A 21,414-nucleotide genomic window follows, 5' to 3' on the forward strand; every position below is an offset into this window, starting at 1 on the left:
TTTCACTTGTTATTTTTCAAATGGTAAATGGTTTTCAATTACCCATGGGAAGGTCTGTAATTTCAGCAGAATCCTTGGGTTTTGTAGTCTATTGAAATAGATAAGCTTCTGAAGGAGCTTGACAGAATGTTTTGACTCATGGAGGATCTAAAGGAACCATGGTTTCAGATCTAAGAAACAAAACAATTAGATATATTTTCTATCGGAGCGTCATAAATGTTTGGAATTCTCTATCTCAGAGAGCAGTGTAGGCTGAGTTATTGAAGTTATTTAAGGCCAAAACAGATAAATGTTGGTACTACAAGGGTATGGAGAAGAAAGCAGGAAAGTAGAGTTGAGGTCAAGATTAGATTTGCACTGAAGTGCAAAGCAGGTTTTAATGGCCCATGTAGCCTATCCCTGTTTTTATTACTCATGACACACATTATCTCAATTTGGAAATATATTAGAAATACATTGTGCTGTATCAAAAACCTGGTATGTCTGATGTAACAGCTTTATGGCAGTATGATCAATCAAAGGATTGCAGTGAATTAAACAGGCAACAGTCTAGTACTTTATCAGACATATTCAGAGGTGGGTGTTAAATGGTGGTCTTGCCAACATGAACCATACTGGACAAATAAAAGACAATAGACCAACACTGTCTTGATAAGGAGCTTGACAACAACAGCATCAGACATTCTCAATAATGGCAGGTCCCAAGCTAAGCTGATGTGTCTGCAAACAACTTCACCCAAAAGTGCTTTGTGGATAATTCATCGCTGCTTTGTCTTCAGGCATCCGTCAGTCACAGAAAAGTTCAGATCACTTAATAGGATACCAAGAACAATGGATAGAGGAAAGTCTCAAAACAAATCACAGATATTAAGCTGAAGATTGTAGTTCCAGAACTATCTGTGCATTAAGCCAGTGGTATTTATTTGGCAACATGGTAAAATCCCAGGTCTGTCTTGTAGATAACAACAACACATAAATGCAATCCAGCTAATTATGTACTTTCCATCAGGCTACTCTCAGTTATCAAGTGATGGAAGGTATCATGAACATTGGAAATAAACATCACTTAATTACCTGCTCACAGATGCCCAAGATTTGATTGCATCAGGACCACAAAACTCCAGATCTCATTGCAGCTTCTCTGAATTTCAGCCATGAACTGAAGTAAAAGTAATTGCTCTTGGCATCAAGTTTCTTTGGTGAAAATGAAGTCAATGGGCATTAGTGGGAAACTTTTACCTGGCTGGAGTTGTTCCAAGTACAAGGGAAAGATGATTCAGATTGTTTAAGAATACATCTAAATTGAAGAAGATCTTCATGATAGCTTCCTGCCCACAACCATGTTCAGTTGTTTCATTAATCACCTTACCTCTGTCATAAGGTGTGTTCCTTTCCTATTCTTACTGGTCCACCTAATTTCTCTCTTCCTTTGTTTACAATTTCCACCCCCATCCTCTTACCTAGATTCAATTCCCTCTCCCACCTGATTCCATCTGCACTATCCACTTGGTGTTTTTCTCCTTTAGTCTTACTTTCCTTTCCCCTCTCCCATATGGCTCCACCTGTCCATAATCTTCCCTCCACCTCCCACCCGATCATGTTCTACATAACACCTTCTCGACTTTGTCTGAAACTGTTCCTTAGTTTCCCTCACCAGATCCATCTGCCTGATTTGATTGTCTTATCTGTTTCCATCTATCAACTACCAGCCTCTGCCTTGAAATTGGTACCATAGGTTGGGACAGTAGTCATAAAAATATTTGGAATCTGTTTTTCACAAATCCAAGAGCAAGAAAGTCATGATAAATATTTATAAAGCATTAGTTCAGCCTCTGTTGGGGTACCATGCCCATTTTTGGGTATCACACTTTCATAAGACGTGAAGATGTTGGAGGGGCTTCAGAAATGTTTACCAAAATGATTCCAGGAATGTGAAATTCTAGTTATGTAGATAAACTGCAAAAGCTGGGATCATTCTAACCTAGAATGGAGAAAGTTGTACGAAGTTATAATATATGTTTTTAAATCACAATGGGTATTTACAGAGCTAATAAAGCAAAACTAGTGGAGAGGCCAAAAGCTAGGAGACACAGGAAGAAGATGCTTGGCAAAAGAACCGAATAGAAACATGAGGAAAAATAATGTACACAGAAATTAGTTAGTGTCATGGGGTTGTGAAATCAGATGCAGCTGCAGTATTAAAAAAAAAGGAACCAAAACCATAAAAGAGTATATAAACATGTCATATGGCCCACAATTTTGTTCTGATCTTGACACCAATTTATACTAAATGACCATCTCCTTTAAATTATCCAAATCCAATCTAATTACTTCATATTCATGTGTCTATTTAAAAGCCTCTTATACTCCACCAAACTGCCTGCTTCCAATGATACCTCTGAACAAATACAGTACGTGAAAAAAAGAAACACAAACTACAAAGCTTGGGTACAAAGCAGGAGGTGGGACTCAACTGGGTGAACAGCTGGAACCATTCTGAAGTTATGTGATGCTGAGCTGCAATATATCTCTCCTTAGATTTATTGTGAAACAATTTGTTAATTTTTCTGACAAATTTTTCATTACCCTGTCAAATGTGCTACCAGTTGAATTCTTTAATTCTGCATATCATGGTGCCAATATTATATTCAAATTCACAGAGATCACAAAAATACCTTGAGGGTCTGTACCCACAGCCCCAAACAGTATTCTTGCCCTTCTCATATATTCAGGAATGCAGTGTTGGTAGAGTTTTACAGGTACGTAACAGTTTAGAACTTGAAACATAATTAAATTTGACTGGATCATCCTTCACCAACTAGCTAAAATTATGTTTTCAAAACACTGGCATGACAGATTCACTTCAATGTCAAAATTTATGAACCAGCAATTGCTTTGATAAAATGTGCCTTGATGCATGGGATACAATTTTCTGCATGGCGGTAAACCAGCATGGAAAGGAGTGACCTGCAAAATATAGTCCAATGGAAAGCTTGATTGACTTTTTATTTGCAGCAGACCGGTTCCTAAACCTGGCAAAACTCATATTATAAGGTTTTGCACAATGGTTTTAACACAAAGAGGGATCTTATGCTTCAATCCTACAGAGAAAACACTTTTTGACTGTAGAGAAAGGTCTACTTTGGTTGGCATGTTCAATCTTCTTTTCATTGATAAAGAAAGCCCTTTGTAAATAAGGCATTCAGTGATCCTCATAACATATTCTACATGCTTGTACTTACTGAGGGTTTTCGGTCAGCCACTAAACAGATCATGTCTTCAAATAAAAGTGCTTCAAACCAACAGCTGAGCTATTGTACAGATACAGTATTGGACATAATCATTGCATTTAATAAGAGGCCTAAGGGAAAAACAGGTAAGATTACGTTCTGAGCCTTAAACAGGTCATGTAATGTAGCAAAATGACTGAAAGGGAAAAGTGTAAATTAATCAAATATAATTCAGTTAAATCATAGACATAAGAGATTCTGCAGATGCTGGAAATCCTCAGCAACACACACAACATGCTCAAGGGGCTTGGGTATCTTTGGAGGGGAATGAACAGTCAACAATTTTGGCCAGGATCCTTCATCAGGACTGCTAAATCAAGCTTAATGAAGCAGCCAGAATGGTTAAATGCTCTAATCCGATTCCTAAATGTCTTCTTGCTATGTTTTAAAGTGTTAACATACCACACATTACACAATCCAAATCCTACAGTTCTCTGTAGATCTTTTTGGACCATTATATTTTATTCGAGAATCATTTCTAAATTTCTGTTAACTCTTCAATGTTTCCTCAATAAGCTTGTTCCGATATTCAAAGGACATTATATCTAACCTGCAGTTCTGTTCGCTATCATCCAGGTTATTAAAATACCTCTAAAATGCAAGGCAAATACCGAAACACTCCTTATAGAACAGAAATAATGTGAAGACATCAGTTGCTATAATTAATAAAAAGCTTCAACATATATTCAGTAGCAGCAAAAAAAAAAGACACAAGTGTGATTGCACCTCTTCCCTCATGTAGGGATTGGAGTTAGCAAAAGGTAGTAAATCAATCTATAATTGCCATCAACACCCAGCTACAAAAAACTTGCAAGCATCTGAAATTGTAGAAGAATGCCTAGACAATTCTTTTAAAGAAAGGCCATATTCAATGACATTCAAACTAAGTCCTACAGTTCAATAGATGCAGGAAGCTCTTCCCAAATGCACGAAACTCATGTGACATCTCTTTTATGGGTCATGATTATAAAAACTTGGCCAAGAGCCTTAGCCTGTAATTAGATACTATTCCATTCAGGTTTGTCCAGCCTGATCAAACAGATTTGGCACAGAAACAGCACTTAGATTGTATTATAAACTCTTTGTTAAGTACTGGAGACTGTTAGTCCTCCGTTAGCTCTTACAGCTGCGCAAGAGAAGTGATTGGGCGAAATTGAAATGCCTTTATCTTCCTTAAGTGGATTCAACTACCCTAATGTCTGCCAAATCCATTAAGCTGGATACAGGCTCTTAATTATAATAAGCTGTCCTTGGTCTGCCTAACATAAAAATATTAAATTAAATTTGACTATTACCTAAGAAGTCAAAACAGCAAGAGTCACATTAGGTCATGGAACATTGGAGAATCTTGGTGGTGGTTCTTCATTATAACCAACAATGTTAACCATCTTAACTGAATGTGAAAATTGAAATGCTCATGAATTCTCAGATGAGCCCAACATGTAGCCATTCTGTGCATGATCAAGTTCCATCTAGTCATATTGAAAATTAATGTTTGCAGTTAATTTGTACTTTTCTTCCACTGCTTACTTTTTTATTGTTTTATTATACACATAGTTCAAATTTTGAACACACTTTGTCTACACTTCCCTTATAAATCTACAATACTTTTGTATGTAAATAGCTTGCAAAGTACATTATGTTCAGATTATTACAAAAAAAAGGCAAACAATCCCAGTACTGCCAAGTAAGGAGAATTTCCCTACCCACATATTTACCTTTTGAAAAATAGTGCAGGGGTGTAATTCTCTGTTCTAAATGTCAAATATTTCCACTTTTATAGCTGTAATATATTTTTTTAAATAATTGTAGGGATTTACATATAAATTCCTCTTGGCTAATATTCTATCACAGCTTCTTACCCAAATTTCAACAGTTCAAACCATTAGCCAAGTTACAATAATTCACGTGTACAGTAAGTATTCTCAGTGTCTCAGTGGATAATTGACAGTATTTTTAATCACAGTGGAGTTCAGATATGATAACAGATTTTTTTTAAACTGCAGATGCTGGAAATCTAAAACAAAAATAGAAAATGCTGGAAATATTCAGCAAGTCAGCCTGCATCTGTGGGAAGAGAAAAATAATTATTTCTTCAGATTTTAAGACACATTGTCATTACCTTAGCCCATAAAACATTCATTTTGTATCTTAAGCAGTTCTGGATTGAAGATTATTTGCTTCCACACCATTTTGTTTGTTCTGAAGGGACCGATGAAGTTAATATGGGAACTGCAGACTCTTCTCCAGATAGGACAAGTGAACAAGTAGGCATGTGGAGAGTTTGGGGGGGGGTTTGTTTGTTCCATTATTTGAGCATGGGTTTGATGTTCTCAATACCATTGCCAATGCTCTTACTCCATTTGGAAAGGTCATAAGCTCGAGATTCCCAGAGTTTCGTGTACTTCTTCAAGGAGACCTTGAGCACCACCTTGAATCTTCTCCTCTGTCTACAGAGTCATCACTGTGTGACAAAGCCAGAATAGAATGCAAACTGGTATGCAAACATCATGACTTGCCCAGCATAAATAGAATCTCCACTGGGGTGCTGGCCGAGGAGAAGACAGTGAATTTGGATGAATTTGTAGAAATAGCATTGGTGGTATCTTTCTATTGCCCTGATGTACCTATTGTTGCCAGCCCAAATCTAAAATATAGGATTAAGGATCATCGTTGGCCAGCAAATCATCTATTTTGAAACAGGTATAGCAATCCAACTGCTGCCCTGTTAATTTGCTGGTCTCGGGATCCAGTAGCTGTATCCAGGAGATATTGGAGACCATATCTCTCTTCTCTCTTACCCCACTGATTTCACCTCATCCACGAGACTCATCTTCTGCTCTCTTGACCCCATTTCCAGAAAAATACTAACAATTTAATTAACCTTCTTGGGACCAATGCCAACTGAATTTCTTTGGACTGTTTCAGTCCCTATACCCTTGTCCTTTAGTTTCTTACAAAGAAATACCAAGTTCAGCTAAGTTCCTTCCTCAAATATCATTTTCTGAGTCTCTTCTACAAGTTCAAGGAAAATTCTGGTCACTTTTAGAACTAAGGGACATTTATACAGTCAGTATCATGCAGCACAAAAACAGGTCCTGTGGCCCAACTGGTCCATGCAGACCAAGATTCCCATCTAAACTCGTCCTGTTTGTCTGCATTTAGCCAATTTCCCTCTGAACCTGTCCAAGAACCTTTCCAAATACCAGCTCTTTACTTATAGTGTAATACTCATTAGTTTCCACCTCTGTGGCCTTTTCACACAGGTATCCACATTATTCTAAACAAATGCACAGTGTAATGCTGCTCCTAATTTCCATCCATCTTCCTACTAGATTGGAGTTAATTTACAGGAAGAATGAAAGTATGAAAAAATGTAGTTCTGATAGTCCAGAACAAAGGTCACTGTAATCTCAGCATTCAAGCTGCAATTTACAAAAAAACAAGTACATCTGGAGACTAAGCTACAAATTCTTGACTCATCTGCTGAAGAATACAAGAGGATGGGCATTTCTTTTATTATGTTCTAGACAAAGGTTTCTTATCAACTTGCACTCCAACAATAAGGATTCAGAAAAACTGTGAACCACTTCTCACAGAAAACAATGAACAGTACATCACAGGAACAGGCCCCTCAGCCCACTACACCTGCATCCACCACGATGCCAATCTAAACCAATCCCATCTGCCTGCACATGATCCACATCCCTCTATTCCTTGTCTGTTCATGTGTCCAACTAATGCCCCTTGAAAGCATTGTTGTTGTGTTTCTGCCACCTCCTCCTATATATCATGTCCTGTATTTTAAAAAATTGTCTCACAACTCACCCTTAAATAAGGTTTCCTCTCACCTTAAAACTATGCCTTTTAGAATTTGGTATTTCCGCACTGAGAGAAAAAAAAGAAAAACAAAGAAAAAAATATCAACCTCACATCATTTTATATACTTCTATCAGATTACCTTTCAGCCTCTGAAATTTTAATCCAGGCAATATACCAGTGAATTCATTGGTGTAATGGTGATCAGAACTGCATACAATATGCTAATTTTAGCCTAATAGTTTTATAGTTGCAGCAGGACTTTCACTCATGCTCATTGCCTCAAGCAATGAAGGCAAGCATGCCAAACACCTTCTTCACCACCCTACCTACATGTGTTTTCACTTTCAGAAAACTACACTTGTACCCCAAGATCCCTCATTAATGATTCACGGATGCTGTCTTTTTTTGTATGCGTCTCTCACTTGCACTTGACCTCCCAAATGCATCATATCAAGAGTAACCGTTCAGCAAGGGCACATACCAATGAAAATTTAACCAACTGAGTAAAATATTGTTTGAAGATTAAGGGCACTAATCTCCTCTTCCACTGGCCTCCAATAATCCCTGATCTCCTATATGTTTCATGAGATTTAGATTGCCTACAGCAGGCACCTCAACACAGGGAAGTCCCAGTAAAATCTTCTAGATCTACTGGAAGATTAAACAAACTATCCCCAGTGTCCTCTCTCAGGCCGACCTTAACACTGTGATCCTAATTACATTTAGTCATCTCTGTTGGGCTATAGCATATTCACAAAACAAAGGCTCTATTCAAAATCATCAATGGACATGAATTATTCAAGAATGTTTGGAAATTCTCCTGAGAAAACACAATATCCATATTGACTCCTCAGAACCTTTAGTCTATGACTGCTTACAGAGGAGAAGAAGCATTTAGAATGTCTTTGGAAATCTTAAATTCATACACAAGAGCACTTAGAAGCCCGATATAAATGGTGGAAGGAGAGCACCACTTCAGTAGCTACCCTGCCTCCCACCCTTAAGGCATCTCTTTTTATGGAACAGGTTATGCTTCCAGTAATGACTTCAACAGTCACCTCAGAACGCAATGAACTGGAGTGGAAGCCAGTTATCTTCAGGATGCCAAAAAAAAGATGAAATAGACATTACAAAACCTTTCTACCTGAAGGGACAGATGGAGGAATAGCACAGGGTGGGAGGAAAAATAAATTGGCAATGTGAACTTGAAGCAGTGAGAACATATGCAATAATATGCTGTGAGATGTTGTTGTGAGATGCTTTGAAGTATAAATAGTGTGAAGTAGAAGATAAAACATTCTAATGAAATACAATTTCTAATGAAGAGACTGAAATTCAATTTCATCACTTGCTTATAAATATGACCTCTGCTGTTTTCCTCTCAGATTTTTAAACCCTATCAAAGGGATATCGCAGCTAATCTTTTCCTTATCTAAGCTGCACACAGAGTTCTCATGATACAAGCACGGGCAAAATCCTCATAGTTCTTTTCCATTTTATATCCCATTGAGAGCATTTTTGTTGCTTAATTATTGTACTAGTCAAAATTAACAAACACAGCATTGACCAGGCATGGAAATGTTGCCCTTCTAACATTTATAAATATGTCCTGCTTTCATTATCTAGACTATGTGGCAAGTGATGTTGTTGTCTGATGCAGGATTAGTTCAACAACCGTTATTTAAGTGTTTGGAAAAGACGACTTTGGTTAGGTCCTTATTAGTCTTTTTGAATCCAGAGAAGCCCCAAGCATTCAGTAACCATTTCTTATTATATTTTGACCATTTTCAAAGGTCTTCTTGCTTCGACAGGTTCAATTATTACATCATTATTTTAGAATTATTTTATCAAATAATCTCTTCCAGACCAGAGAAGTAGCATCTGAATACTTTGGAAGGCTGCTGTGTATTTCTCCAATCAATGTAATTCCATCCTACAAAAGAAACAAATGAAAGAGCAAAATTAAGGAAAACTTAACAAACAATGAAAACATAATGCAGATCAGCCAGTATAATCATATGAAAAAAAGAAATATTATGACATTGCAGCTACATCTTTCATTTGAACGTAGGTAGGCCTGGACAAAAACTAGAATCCTAATAAGAACGGCAGTTTGTTCACATGATACAATGATAAAATCCCTCAAACCTTAAATTCTGATACAGAGGTATATCTAAAATATTAGTCTGTCACAGAGATACATACACTTCACACCTGTTTTAAACATATAAAGTACTCTAGAGTCCCTAAAACACTGAAGGTTTCCCTTTACCTGCTCCAGAACAAAGCAATTGACTGATTGGTAAAAGCCATCCTTTATCAGATTCATCTTCTGCCCTGGATGTGCCGCTGGAGTCACAGCTGGCACCAATATTATGTAAATGAAACTGACAGATCAGCTTTGCAAGGTCTTGCTCTTATCTCCATCAGACAACTGTAATGCATATTCTTTCAGAATATTTACTTTACATACAGTATGCTAACAATATACAACAAAACAACCAGGTTTTCCTTACAAATGTTGCAAAGGCAAGAATTTAAAGATATCTAATCCTTCATATCATTGAATCAAATCAAGTACTCCCTCTCATGGGAAGACAAATGGAGCAACAGGTTTGGGCTTCATGCAGCTGATGAGACTAGACCATAGAATTCATCAGAAGGCCTAAATCAGTTTAATTTCCCACTCTTACCATTGAGCTTTGCCACCCTACAAAACTGTAGTAACTTAGTATCACCAACTATTAAAGGGATGAAATTTCATGTTCCGGAAAATAACGAATCCATGATTTGCTATTGTTTTATATTGATGTGTTGCAGGTTTTGCCTGCAATGCAATGCTTATTATCAACCCTTGGCTGTGGTGAAGACGGGATCCAGTTTGGTTTACTCTCTGTGCCTCCATTCAGTTGGAATTAAAAAACAGTACAGACACTAATTTATGGGCATGCAGAGGCAAGGGTGTTTCTGCAGAGGTATTTTTGGATAGGTATCTGAAGAACTTAGCCTTAAATCTTTGTTTTCTCCAACTATTCCCTCTTGAACTAACACTGAAAAAAATCACTGAAAGAAAATACTGGAAATAGTAGATCAAATAACATTGAAAATATAAGGTACAGCTTTTACCAAAAAAAATCTTGAAATCAAGAGTTTTCTGTTTCATCAAAATAAGAAAAATATTTTTGTTTCTAGTGGGCTATTGCTAGCTAGCTGTTGGGGATTGGGGCTGTGTAGGGGGAATGGTTGGAGGTGGGCATCACATTTTTCTGAAATAACAAATCAGGAGTGTTGAAGTAGAACTCCCTTTATATATGGTGTGAATCATTATTCACTTTTGAAATTCCAGCAGTTTCTAGAAACTGTGAACCACATTTTGTAAGGGAAGGAACATGGCATGGATACCAAGGAGAAAGAAATAACAGGAAATGTGATACATCAGCTCACAGCATTTGGGCTGCTTCAAGTTCATATAACCACTTTAAACAACTGAGTCTGCTACAACTAAAAGAAATGCAGTTAGTCATGTATATGTCACTCAAGTAAGATTTTGCTGCAGAATAATGTGAAAAGATGTGAATCAGAAGTTACAGAATGAATTGGACACTCTGAATAGTCAGTTGAAATTTAACACAGACAATGTAAACAATACAGGTGGTCACTTTTGCCTTTGAAATAATTGAGGATGACTGGAAAGACCCAAGAATTTTCAGTGCTAAATAATTAAATCCAAAACAGACCATTAAACTAACAAATGATGAAATATGCAGCTCAAACCACAGAATGTAAGCCAGAGGAATTTGTACCTTGACTGCTGCATCCAATTCAGAATACTTTAGCGAAAATTGTATAGCAGTACACAGAAACAAAGCTGCTCCTTAGTTTTAGATGTCTATGTTAAGAGGTAAGACTTCGGCTTTGCAAAGTAGAAAGGTGACATTTCAAAGGTAATTTTAGAGTTGATTAAGGAACATAAAATGTGCAACTGATTACGGATAGGATTCAAATTAGCAAAAAAAATTTTTTTTGATTTGTGTTCTGAAACTTTAAAATAAAACGTAATCAATACATGAAGCAGTGAGTGAGAAAACCTTTGAATTCTGTAAGAACCAATTATTTGTAGACATTGAGAACATCAGGACTATTTTGAATGGACGAACTAAAATGGATTGAAGAGTGCAATATTTCCTTAGTTTCCATTGAAATTGTGATGATGAATGAATCAAGGATGAATGACTTTTGCTATCCTTTCCTGGTCACCCATTTTATATATTTTTTGTAAACAGATGATGGGCATTACTGACAATCCAGCATTTATTCCCCATTCCTAACTGCCCTTGAGAAAGTGGTAGCAATCCACATTCCTGAACCACTGCAGTACTGCTGATAAAGGTACTTTCAGAATGTTCTGGGCAAGGGACGACCGTTACTTACAAACCCCATTTCCAGAAAAGTTGGGATATTCTCCAAAATGCAATAAAAACAAAAATCTGTGATATGTTAATTCACGTGAACCTTTATTTAAATGACAAAAGTACAAAGAAAAGATTTTCAATAGTTTTACTGACCAACTTAATTGTATTTTGTAAATATACACAAATTTAGAATTTGATAGCTGCAACACACTCAACAAAAGTTGGGACAGAGTTAAAATAAGATTGAAAAGTGCACAGAATATTCAAGTAACACCAGTTTGGAAGACTCCACATTAAGCAGGCTAATTGGTAGCAGGTGAGGTATCATGACTGGGTATAAAAGTAGTGTCCTTCAAAGGCTCAGTCTTTGCAAGCAAGGATGGGTCGTGGCTCACCCCTTTGTGCCAAAATTCGTGAGAGAATTGTTAGTCAGTTCAAAAGGACCATTTCTCAATGCAAGATTGCAGAAAAATTAGGTCTTTCAACATCTACAGTACATAATATTGTGAAAAGATTCTGAGAATTCAGAGACATCTCAGTGCGTAAAGGGCAAGGTCGGAAACCACTGTTGAATGCGCATGATCTTCGAGTCCTCAGGCGGCACTGCCCAAGAAACCATCATGCTACTCTGACAATTATAGCCACCTGGGCTCGGGAGCACTTTGGAAAACCATTGTTACTCAACACAGTCCGTCGCTGCATCCAGAAATGCAACTTGAAACTTATTATGCAAGGAGGAAGCCATATATCAACTCTATGCAGAAACGCCGGCGAGTTCTCTGGGCCCGAGCTCATTTCAGATGGATGGAAAGACTGTGGAACCGTGTGCTGTGGTCAGATGAGTCCACATTTCAGCTAGTTTTCAGAAAAAATGGGCGCCGAGTTCTCCGTGCCAAAGATGAAAACGACCATCCAGATTGATATCAGCAAAAGGTGCAAAAGCCAGCATCTGTGATGGTATGGGGGTGCATCAGTGCCCACGGCATGGGTGAGTTGCATGTATGTGAAGGTACCATTGACTCTGAGGCGTATATTAGGATTTTAGAGAGACATATGTTGCCATCAAGGCGACGTCTCTTCCCGGGATGTCCATGCTTATTTCAGCAGGACAATGCCAGACCACATTCTGCACGGGCTACAACAGCGTGGCTTTGTAGACACAGAGTGCGTGTGCTTGACTGGCCTGCTGTCAGTCCAGATCTATCTCCTATTGAAAATGTATGGCGCATCATGAAGAGGAGAATCAGACAACGGAGACCACAGACTGTTGAGCAGCTGAAGTCTTATATCAAGCAAGAATGGACAAAATTTCCAATTGCAAATCTACTATAATTAGTATCCTCAGTTCCAAAACGATTAAAAAGTGTTACTAAAAGGAAAGGTGGTGTAACACAATGGTAAACCTGTCTCTGTCCCAACTTTTGTTGAGTGTGTTGTAGCCATCAAATTCTAAATTTGTGTATGTTTACAAAATACAATTAAGTTGGTCAGTGAAACTATTGAAAATCTTTTCTTTGTACTTTTGTCAGTTAAATAAAGGTTCACGTGAATTAACATATCACAGATTTTTGTTTTTATTGCATTTTGGAGAATATCCCAACTTTTCTGGAAATGGAGTTTGTAAAATCAGTGATGATAAAGAGGTGGCAATATACTTCCACATCAGGATTCAAGTTTCAAGATTGTTTAATGTCATTTCCAAAACACAAATGTAAAGCAGCACAAAAAGAAACACAATAAGATAAAGAAGACAATAATTTAAAAAACCACAATAAATATAAATACATAAGACAGCTTATAGATAGAGACTGATTGTATATCCATAAATTAACACTAGGCACACAAATATCGTACATAAGGGGACTCTGACCAGAAATAATAAAGTAATGGTGGTGGGGTGGAAGGATGGCTAAGTGGGTGGAGACGTTGATTAGCCTAACTGCTTGGGGGAAAGTAACGCAAACACGAGAAAATCTGCAGGTGCTGGAAATTCAGGCAACACACACAAAATGCTGGTGGAACCCAGCAGGCCAGGCAGCATCTATAGGAAGAAGTACAGTCGACTTTTCAAGCCGAGACCCTTCCTGCGTAGTTCCACCAGCATTTTGTGTGTGTTGGGGGAAAGTAAGTGTTTTTAAGACTGATGGTCCCAGTGTGGATGCTACGTAGCATCCTCCCTCATGGGAGTGGGACAAACATTTCATCAGCAAGGTCAACAAGATGCTTCATGATGTTACTAGTCCTTTCCTGGTGCCTTTCTCTATACATGTTCTTGATTACAGGTAGGCTGGTGCAAGTGATGCGTTGAACTGTTTAGACTACCCATTGTAGAGCTTCCCTGTCTGCTACTGTGCAGTTTCCATGACATGCAGTGATACAGCTTGTTAGGATGCTTCTTACTACACATCTGTAGAAGAATGAGATCACTGATGTGCATAGTCCAGATCTCTTCAGCCTCCTCAGAAAGCAAAGGTGTTGGTGAGCTTTCCTGATTGTGTAAAATGAGTTCTGGAACCATGGGAGGTTGTGTGGGATGTGTACGCCCAAGAGTTTGAAACTGCTTGAAGTTTCCACTGCTGTGCTTCCGATGTAAAGAGGGGATATGAGTGGTGCGAGTTCTCCTGAAGTTAATAACCATCTTTTTTATCATGTTGACAGTGAGGAAGAGCTTATTTGTCTGGTACCAGTGAGTAACTTGGAGGGGAAGCTGGAGATACAAGTATTTCTGAAATCTGGTGCTCCTACCCTTTTTGTTGGCAAAACTTGTAGATTTGTGAGGTATTGTTGGATTAACCTTGCAAAGTAACTGAAACATGTGTGCTGGGTGAACAGACTACAGCCAGTGGTATAGAGAATGAAGCTAATGGATGGGATGCAAATCAAATGGGCAGCTTTGGCCAGGGTGTCAGTGATTTTATTCAGAGTTGTTAGAACTGCATTAATTAGGTTCTGTGGGAAAGGACAAAATCTAAATCTGAATCACAGAACATCAGCAGGTAGTTCCAACAAGTAGTTCATAAGGTAAAGGGAATATAAGCCTTTATTGCAAAGGGGTTGGAGTTTAAGAATAGAGATGATTTGTAACATTTGTGCAGTACGCTAGTGAGGTCACATCTAGAATACTGTGCACAGTTTTGGTACCCTTACCAAAAGGGGATGAATATGGTAGCATCAGAAGCAGTCCACAGGAGTTTAACCAGGCTAATTCCTGGATGAGAGGGTTGTCCTATTCCTTGGAGGTTAGAAATGATAAGTGACCTTATTTAAAGATATGAGATCCTCAGGGAGCTTGACAGGATAGATATTGGGATGTTTTCACTAGTGGGAAAGTCACAAACAAGGATAACTGACAATAAGGTAAAAGGGCTAGTCATTTAGAACAGGGATTTTGAAACTTCTTTGCTCAAAGGATGGTCAATGTCTGGAATTTTCTGCCTTCAAGGGATATGGAGGCCAGATTATTAGATGTACTTAAGGTAGAGACAGATAAATATTTAAAACATCTAAGAACTAACGGTCATGAGGAACTGGCACTAAAGCAGAGTTGTGGTCAGCATAGATCAGCTATGTTCATAATAAAGGATGGGGCATGCTGTGGGACTGAGTGGCATACTCCTGTTCCTCTTTTCTCATGAATCAAACCTGGGATTTTCTGATTTGTATAGCTCAGTTTCACTGCATCTAATGATAGAAGAAAGAAAACTGTTCTTAAAAGACAGAAATTGATGAGAATATGCAAAAAAGCAAATAAGCAAAATATAAAGTTGTATACCTTAGTATAAATATGTTCCTCTATTTTCTCCTGTATAGAAGCTTCTTCCAATTGTATCTTCTTGACACGGAAAAAATTCTGTTCTGCCAGTTTACTGATCTCTTTCAAGCAGGCAGCACATCTGGAGGGTTGGTGCATATTTGTCTGAACAACCTACGACCAACATAATAGAGAACATGGCAACTAAGTAAATAGCCAAGATCTTCTACCACTTCCTCTTTACTGATTCACTGTTTCACAAGCACCACTGAACTTCAAACTGTACAAACAAGTACAATTCAGTGTGTAAGGGCAGTCAGTAAACTATTCAACCACCAGAGGTATTGCTAATCAGCCGTCCACATATGCATTCACCTACCAGTAGGTCCCAATAGATAAATTTGTAAATCTGGTAAATTGGTTTATCATTGTCACGTGTACCAAGGTATAGTGAAAAACTGTTTTGCATGCCATCTATACAGATCATTTCACGTTAATACACTGAGGTAGTATAATAAATAACGAAATGCAGAATGCAGACACAAGACAGACTGCAGATGATGGAAACCTGGATCAACACACACAAAACGCTGCAGGAACTCAACAGATCAGGCAGCATCTATGGAAGGAAATGAACAGTCAGTGTTTCTAGCTGAGACCTTCGGAAGAGGGCAGAAGTCAGAACAAAAGGGTAGGGGAAGGGGAAGCAGTGCATGCTGGCAGATGATAAGTGAATTCAGGTGAGAAGGTGGGAGGGGGACAAGGAGTAATGTGAGTTGGGAGATGATAGGGAGGAGAGGCAAAGGACTGAAGGAGGAGGAATCTGATGCAAGAGGCACTGAAGTGGGAGTGATGTAAGTGTAGATAGATAGCAATTAGAAAATAAAATCCTGGCTGATTACTTTTTATCTCAATGCTGCCTCTTTGCATATGTTTTAATTGTTAAATCATTTGAGAATGACATGTGGAAATCATATGTGGAAATCACAGGTGGAAGGAGAAACTGAATATATATCCATAATCTATATAATATGCTATGTGACAGCAATATGAAAATTAAGCTGTTGAGGTGAAACTAATGGGCCTAGAACCAAATCAGATGGCCCAACAAGCCAAAGTTCAAAGCACATTTATGATCAAAATGCGTATACCATATGCAACCCTGAGATTCGTCTTCTTGCAGGCAGCCGTTAAACAAAGAAATATGATAGAATTCGCAAAAAACCCACAAAGCAAAGATGGTTACACATCCACTGTGCAAAAAGAACAAGTCATACAAACAACAAATAAAGTAAACAAATAACACAGAACCTGAACCGCAGAGTCCTTGAAAAGTGAGTCCACAGTAACAGAACCAGTTCAGTGCTGAGGTGAGTGCTGTAGTTAGTTCAGCTCTGAGGTGGGTGAAGCTTCACAGAGTAGTGAGCTGAACACTGGTCTGTCCTTCGCCCTTGGCCTCAATGCTTTTAATGTTTTAATCAGGCTCAGTGCTTTAATCAGTTAAACATCAGTTAGTTTTCTGCTCTCAGGCCATGCCACGTCAATCCAGCCTGGAGTCTGCTCCAGCAATGGCCACGGTGGCTGTACCTGCATTCTCCCAGTTCACCAAATCCTTCAGGATACCGCAAAAACGCCAGGTTGTACAAACGGTTCAAAAGCACAACTCACAAAGGGCAATTAAAGGCTGTGGATTAGTGATTGTAGTCCAGAAAAAATATATTTAATGGAAAATCAATAGTGTCTTGACAACACCATCTTGAGAGGGCATTGGGAGGCATCATGGGAGTCAGCATCTCTGATCCATCTCAGCTCATGTACACTTGTTGAGATGAAGTTATAACCTGTTTAAGTTAACTTGTATGTAATACCCCAGTTAATTTAAATGGGTTGCAACTTTAGTTAATTTATTGGTCCAATTTTTAATATAATTATTGAATACAAAAGTATTTGAAATTTTTCACTTAGTAATATTTCTATGTCTATGAGGATAAGTCATAATTCTTCAAAAATCATTTCAAGAAAAAGAATTTAGTGATAAAGAGAACCATAATTCAATAAAAATTTTTTAAAATAGCATAGCTAACAACATTTTCCATTATGGTAAAGATACAACAGCTTAAACATGAAAATTTGCAGATACAGTAAAGGGGAGCACTTATATTTTGATCTTGCTTTGTTTTAACCTGTTCTTTCTTATTTCTACAGCAAAATCCTTGGCACAAGAAAGAGTATGTGAACAAAGCAGAGGACAGGTTCCAAGAACAATTATTCATGGAATGTCAGGTCAGCTTATACAAGATGGAAGATGATTGGTGTTACACAGAGCCTACAGCATAAAAAGAAACCAGTTGGCGCAATGAGCTAGCATCTCTGTTTCAGATCAGCCCAAGAGCATTAGAGAAATGATGTGTAGGTTACAACCACGATTTGCTACTTCTGTACTGGCAGCAAAGTGACTGTTCGTGTTTTGAACCTATAGTTTCTTTCATATGGTTTTAGATACTTGAGAAAGCACGTTATAAATCAAAACAAGCTTTTTTTAGTCTAGCTCTGAACTTGATTCAAAGTCAGACACCAAGATCAATTTTCAAGGTGTTAACCCACTAAACTTTGCCCATCTCTGGTAACGTCCATTGAATTCTGCCCATGTCCCCCCCAACCAATCATGACTTATCTTTTTACCTATTCTTTCCTATTTCTATCATTCTATCCTTTGTTTCCTTCAATCGATATTTTCAGCTTCACTGTAAATCCAGCTGACATGCTAAACACTCACAGAACTATGGTGTAAATTTAACTGTTTACACATCAGGAGCTGGCATCAGATACAGAGGCTTTATATAGGTGACCTTCACATATTTAACTAGAAACTCTGTGGAGATATCTTGTGCATTAAGAGTAATAATTATGCCAGTTTTCAAGCAATCAGGGAACACTATTGTAACAAAGATTTTAAAGTTGGAGAGGGTGAACAAAATGAAGCAGGGTCACTGAAACAATAATTGTGAAAAGTACTTTGAGAACTTTCCACTGGAACAGGAAAAACTGAAAACAGATTTGATGGAGCATTTTAAAATTGGAAAAGTCTTTGACAAATTGATAGAAATTTAACCAGTACATACCCATTGTTGGGAATAAACAGTATTTATAGTTCCTCAGATTTTCCCTGAATTTCCATGAGATATGGCAATCAAGTTGGTGTTAGTGAAAAATGGAAAATGTGTACTAGTCCCCCTGAGGCATCAGTGATTGTGTGTACAAGGAAAACAATTATTTTCTAGAAACAAAATGATGAAGCAGTACTTCTGAGGGATCGAGACAACTCCATTTCAATAAAACTAAAACATAACTGATAATGGGATCTTTCCATGTGGATTGGAAAGTCTGTCTTTGTTCTATAGTAATGCTGATGTATTAACGAATGGAGACACACAAGCATGCACAAGAGTTCAGTGACACACCCCAACACCATTGCAATAATTTTCATTGATGTATGGGTGACCCTCATCACCCAATGACCACTCCTACAGAACCCAGCTGCATTGATCCTGTTACCCCTTCTTCAGCAGGACTTAAAGGAACCTCTCTGGCAATCTAACAATGGGGGGGTCCAATGTCATGAGAGGTCTCCGTTATACTCCTGAACATTCCTCTGACACATTTCTCATCTTCATCCCCACCCTTGAAATTCTCACAAGTACGATTCCCTCCATCCCTACACCAGAACCATCCTCTTTTAACTATTCACCCTGTACCTCAACTGCTACACCTCTAAACCCTAGCCCTAGTCCTTCTTATTGGTTGTCACATCTAATATTAACTTCCTCCACCATTTATAACTGCACCAATTCCCACATTAACTGCTGACCCCACACAACTGCACACATTGGCAATTAAAGCCTCCTTAACTACCCTTTCTATCCATCAACTATCACTCTATCACTCAATCCTTACCCCTCTGATTCCTAACCCGCTGGCACAAATTATGATCTTCCCATGTACCCGCAAGCTCCTGTCCTTCATGGTGGCAGAGGTTATGGGCTTCTGAATTACTGTCAGAATAGCCTAGGTGAGTTAACTGCAGTTCATTTTGCACATGGCACGCATTACAACTACTTCAGCCTTTTTTCCTTGGAGCGACAGAGGATGAGAGGTGACCTGGTAGAGATGTATAAGATGATGAGAGGCATTGATCGTGTGGATAGTCAGAGGCTTTTTCCCAGGGCTTTAATGGCTACCATGAGAGGGCACAGTTTTAAGGAGCTTGGAAGTAGGTACAGAGGAGATGTCAGGGGTAAGTTTTTTTTTCTCGCAGAGTGGTGAGTGCGTGGAATGGGCTGCCGGCGACGGTGGTGGAAGCAGATACGATAGGGTATTTTAAGAGACTCCTGGATAGGTACATGGAGCTCAGAAAAATAGAGGGCTATGGGTAACCCTAGGTAATTTCTAAGGTAAGGACATGTTCGGCACAGCTTTGTGGGCTGAAGGGCCTGTATTGTGCTGTAAGTCTTCTATGTTTCTACTTCGCAGCTATAATGAAGGGAATGATTATTTAACATGGTTGATAGGATGCTGATTAAATGGGCTGCTTTGTTCTAGATGGTGGTGAGCTTCTTGTGAGTTCTTGGGGCAAGTGGAGAGTATTTTAATCACACTCTATATAGATGACGGAAAGGGCTTGGGGTGCTAGAAAGCGAGTCACTCACTGTAGGATGCTCACCTTCTGACCTGCTCTTATGGATGCAGTATTCATGTAGCAGGGCCAGGTGAGCTTCTGGTCAATTGACTGCAAAAGGTGCCTTCACAAGTATCAAACATTTTTTTAGAATTTATTCCTGTGATCTGTTTATGTCATCACCTCAGGATTAAATAATGCAGAGTTTGAAACAAGCATTGCAAGACAGAATGAATCAACAAAACAAAAAGGTAAAGAAAAAATGATTGACAGAAAATATCGAGAGAAAAAAGTAAAGTAAAATTGAAGTCAGGATGCTTTGCCACAGAAACCTTAGTTGAATAAAACAAGTTGAAAATAGTCTTTGGCTTTGAGTACTAAATGAAAATAAATCTCCAACATCCATTAAAATTTGAAGGATTGAACAAGAATCAACATTTTAACATGATGATTCATTGTTGGTGCCCAAGAGGTTGATTGTTAGCAATTAACATATAACCACTTTAAAGAAAGTACTTAGAGTGACAAGGTTTGACTTTCACTTGTGACTTTACTGTTATTTTCTACAGCACAGTTGTTGAGCTCACAAACGAGAAAATCCGCAGATGCAGGAAATATGAACAACGTCGTACAAAATACTGGAGGAACTCAGCAGGCCAGGCAGCGTCTATGGAAAAAAAAGTACAGTCGACGTTTCGGGCCGAAACCCTTCAGCAGGACTGGAGAAAAAAGCTGAGGAGTAGAGTTGAAAGGTGGGGGAGGGGAGAGAGAAACACCAGGCGATAGGTGAAACTTGGAGGGGGAACGATGAAGCAAGGAATTAGGAAGTTGACTGGTGAAAGAGATAAAAGGCCATGGAAGAAAGAAAAGGTGGAGAGGGTGGGGGGAAGGAGCACAAGAGGGAGCCAATGGGCAGGCAAGGGAATACAACAGAATAAGCGGGATCTCCCAGTAGCCACCCATTTTGATTCTACTTCCCCTTCCCATCCAACATGTCCATCCATGGCCTCGTCCACTGTCAAGATAAGGTCACACTTATGTCAGAGGAACACCACCTTATATTCCATTTGGGTAGCCTCCAACCTGACGGCATGAACATCAATTTCTCAAACTTCCAGTCATACCTCTCCCCACCCCTTCACCATTTCCCATCCCCTTATCCCTCCCTCATGTTATCGCCTTGCCTGCCCATCACCTCCCTCTAGTGCTCCTCCCTTCCCCCCCCACCTTTTTTTCTTGCTTCCACGGCCTTCTGTCTTCTTCACCAATCAACTTCCCAGCTCTTTGCTTCATCCCTCCCCATCCAAGCTTCACCCATCACCTGGCATTTCTCTCTCACCCTTCCCCCCACCTTTCAAATCTACTCTGCAGCTTTTTTTCCTCCAGTCCTGCCGAAGGGTTTCAGCCCGAAACATCAACTGTACTTTTTTCCATAAATGCCGCCTGGCCTGCTAAGTTCCTCCA

General features: G+C 38.7%; 1 protein-coding gene across 2 annotated transcripts in view; it reads right to left on the reverse strand.

Annotated features, from left to right (window-relative positions):
• Positions 1 to 4,181: 4,181 nt before the first annotated feature.
• The window catches only part of LOC140204255 (uncharacterized protein C8orf48-like), an 88,168-nt gene continuing 70,935 nt past the window's right edge, over positions 4,182 to 21,414 (reverse strand). For both annotated transcript variants that reach the window (XM_072270818.1, XM_072270819.1), the window contains exons 5-6: positions 15,297 to 15,449; positions 4,182 to 9,045 (exon numbers count right to left, since the gene is read on the reverse strand). In XM_072270818.1, coding sequence (XP_072126919.1) covers positions 8,941 to 9,045; positions 15,297 to 15,449 — 258 coding nt within the window. In that variant the 3' untranslated portion in view covers positions 4,182 to 8,940. The remainder of the gene's footprint in view (positions 9,046 to 15,296; positions 15,450 to 21,414) is intronic.

This window comes from Mobula birostris, chromosome 10 (genome assembly GCF_030028105.1).
Source record: "Mobula birostris isolate sMobBir1 chromosome 10, sMobBir1.hap1, whole genome shotgun sequence".
Taxonomy (NCBI): domain Eukaryota; kingdom Metazoa; phylum Chordata; class Chondrichthyes; order Myliobatiformes; family Myliobatidae; genus Mobula; species Mobula birostris.